A 3,638-nucleotide genomic window follows, 5' to 3' on the forward strand; every position below is an offset into this window, starting at 1 on the left:
GTTAGCCAATACTCCTCATAGATGTCCATTTGGAGACACCCACCGATCAACTTTTAACTTGTTTTATGAATATGAAAAAAACTTAAAATTAAGTTGACTAGCATTATCATAATGATGAAGGTATATATAGAGATATATAAAAAAAAGCAGTTTCTAGCCAATGAGAAATCAGGAGTGTTTTATTATTCCTGTGGACAAATTTGATCCAATCAGTGACTACAGATTCTGCCTATCTAAACACACACACAGAGACACACAAATACACCCCTTGAGGTTTTGATTTGTCCTAAATATTACCCAATTTTGCCAAATCCAAAGTCAACTAAGTCAACCACAAATACATCCAACATACAGTCACATTTTAACAGACAAAATGTATTCTGTCATTCACAATAAGGAAAATAAGACAATAATGACAACATAACACACTGCGGCTAAAATACTTGTGTATTCTTACTAAAAATTATTCATATTCTTTCCAAAATATTGAGAATTTATTTCCCATTTGTTTCAAAAATCTCTAGGTTATTACAAAGTTGGGGGTGGAGAGGAATCTGTTAAAAAATTGCACCTTAATAGTTCCTAAAAAACATGACTTATTCAAATGAGTTACTCAAAAGGAATTATTAAAGCTTGTTACAGATCATGAATTCAACAGACTACCTCAAATTATAGAATTAGCAATTTTAAGCCTGCTATTTAGGATTTTGAGAGCTTATAAGATGGACCTAAGGAATCTTACCAGCGCACAGCAAACCATTTAGACCAACTTCTCTGAACTGACTAAGTCATAAGAATGATGCTTCATACACTCATCGAGATTTAAAACATACTTTAGAAGGAAATATTTTTTATCATAAAATCTGCTTAGGACTTGTCTAGTCATATTTTTTCACACTGTGGGGATGCAAAGAAAGTTTAAAATACTTACTTGGGATACATTGGCTCATAAAGATACTTGTCTCTTGCTGATGGGATTTCAAAAAATAAGATGTATCCATTTGCAGTCTGAAAGAGAAACACTGATAAGGTATATATCTGGTCTACCTGCATGAGTAAAGACTCTTGATTTCTACATGTGTCTCATATATTGAACACAAATATACACTCTTATCAAGTTTCAGTATACTAAAAACCTGTGCATTGAAATTCACTCTAGGTAAAATCCATACTAGCCCTTAAAGCCCACTGAATAGATCACTCAGTAGGTAGAAAAATGGAAAAACACCACTGTTGATGTATGTGTCCAGCAGAAATTTTCCTCCGATTCATATAAATACATAAAACCAGACAGCTACATCAGATATTTAGAACTTGGGCACCTAATTCCCACCAATGAAGAGAATAAATGCAGAAAGCATGCAGCAGAAGGTAGCAAGCCTTCAGAACAAGACCTCCAGGTGTTTGACTACATATAGATACTACAGAGTGCAAAGAAGCCAGGCACTGCCTCTCAATGTTGGTCATCCAGGTAGTTTTAGGAAAATCCTCATGTCAATGCAGTATCTTTAGATACCACAACACCTTTTCAAAATCTTCCGGTGTCTGAAAAAAATTCTACTATACTTCAATCCCAAGTCATATTCTGTCATTCTGGAAGACTGACTTCAAACTATAACGCTATTCAGAGAACAAATATAAATCATTTAGTTATCAGATGTTCCAGTCATGACTAGAAGCTGATCCAGTAAGCACAGGAGAGGCAGATGACCAATAACATTAATTGTTCAAAGAAGTATGATTTGTTTAAAGCACAAATTTATCCTTCAGGCAAATCGGCAAATGCGTTTTGGTTAAACAGTGTTTTCCTCCAATCATTTTAATATGGGCTGGGCATGTACCCAAAGCACTGTTACTGGAGACACAAAGCACTGAAATGAATGGTTTCAAGTTGCTTTGCAAGGTTGGTTTCCTTTTCTTTGAACAAAGGAAAAAGTAACACTCTTGTTAGCTTAGTTTACCTGTTCACAGATGCCATGTTTTTGCCCAGTCAAACATTTTGCTTTATCAGGAAAGAAATTCCTGTTTCGGCTTCAACGTCCAAGAAACACAGATACTCGCTTCGAATGAGAATAATTTTCTCATGCAAGAATAAAATCCGAACCATAATGGTGAGCTTGAGACAGGCTGAAAATAAATGGAAGCTTTTCTATGTGCAGTAATATCATGTTCAGGTATTATGTGGTAAAGAAATGTGCTCACTTCTGACATCTTTACAGGTTCCTTCCATTACATCATTAAATATTTAACCTGTAAGTTATCTTATCCTGGAAGGAAAAGTAAAACAATACTGTGAAGTATCTTTATACTGATATTATGGTACAAAGGGCCTTACTGAACGCTATTCAAAGCACCAAGTTGCTATTGTTACAGGTTCATTTCTAAATAGAACCTCAAATTCCATGAAGAGCTGGATGAAATGCAGAAGCATTCAACCAGACACTTCCTGCAGACTGATCATATTCATTCACATAGGTTTATACATTGCTTTAGAAATGCCTACAGTAAGCTGCAATGAAGCTTACTAAAGTAACTATCACTGTCATCCATTCCCTGATCATTCCCATCTCTGACAGTCAAAAGTATAAACATACAGTACCTTGCAAGGGATTTCACTACATGGTTTCTCATATGCTACGACGTTTAATAAAGCTCTGCCTTAGCTATGGGAATACATGCTGAAGAGCAGTCTATATCATAGGACTGCCTGTAGCAGGGGAAGGACTAAACTGCCTTGTATATGTCTCTATATTGAAGCATCTTGAACGAATTCACAAGTTTGTTTATTAGAATTAGCTACCTTGTGTGTATGTACTAATCTAGACAAGAAACAAAATATTTCCCAGTAACACTGGAAAAATTACAAATGCAGCAATATGAGAGAAGAAGCTACAAAATATCAGGGAAAAAAGATCAGTTCAGAAAATGTGCCAACAGTTTAGCAATAGAAGATACTAGTAGTAAAAGAAGTTAGAATTGCTAGGGGATGATGACAATGTAAGAACTGCTTAAGTTTGTTTAACTGCATACCATTAAAGCTGCTTGAGGTATTTTATAAAGCCTTATATGCTAGGCCAAAATTTGCCTTCAGTACAAATAATAATTACCTCAAAGCATATGCTGCAAAGTGATTTATTTTCATTGAGATGTTCTGAACACTCTGGCGGTCAGAAACAAAAAACACTGTATATCACTGCTCTGGTAGACATTAAATCCAGACTATGCTCCCTATCATTATGTCATTAAAAAAAATTTTTAAAAAGTGAATGTACCACTTGGCTAATAAGTACAAACTAAGTCTTTTGTTCACCTTCTTAAAAACAAAGTACAACATAATTTTATTACTACATAAAACTACTACAATCAAGAAACTCAAGAGCACAGGTAGTAACAGGTGAGAAACTAAATCACCTTAACTCAGCTTTCAAACTAGTATTTTTAGCTATTGCACAGAACTTCAGTAATTAACTGAATTTAATTCAGTTCAACAAAACTAGTAGTACAAACTATTCTTTTTTAATTAATAACTTGTTTTGCTATTGCTCCTTCATTTGTACTCATCAGTTTTCTTCTTAAGAAGAAGTCACAAAGCAGGTAGAAAATGTTTATTCTCTTGGAAAGAAGTTCACAGTTTTACC

The 3,638-nt window shown here is 34.4% G+C and overlaps 1 protein-coding gene across 1 annotated transcript in view; it reads right to left on the minus strand.

Moving 5' to 3' along the window:
* Window positions 1-3,638, minus strand: part of RIC1 (RAB6A GEF complex partner 1) — a 50,948-nt gene that overhangs the window by 33,473 nt on the left and 13,837 nt on the right. Inside the window, exon 3 of the mRNA XM_009333548.1 lies at window positions 932-1,008. Coding sequence (XP_009331823.1) covers window positions 932-1,008 — 77 coding nt within the window. The remainder of the gene's footprint in view (window positions 1-931; window positions 1,009-3,638) is intronic.

Source organism: Pygoscelis adeliae, unplaced genomic scaffold (genome assembly GCF_000699105.1).
Source record: "Pygoscelis adeliae isolate BGI_AS28 unplaced genomic scaffold, ASM69910v1 Scaffold501, whole genome shotgun sequence".
Classification (NCBI taxonomy): domain Eukaryota; kingdom Metazoa; phylum Chordata; class Aves; order Sphenisciformes; family Spheniscidae; genus Pygoscelis; species Pygoscelis adeliae.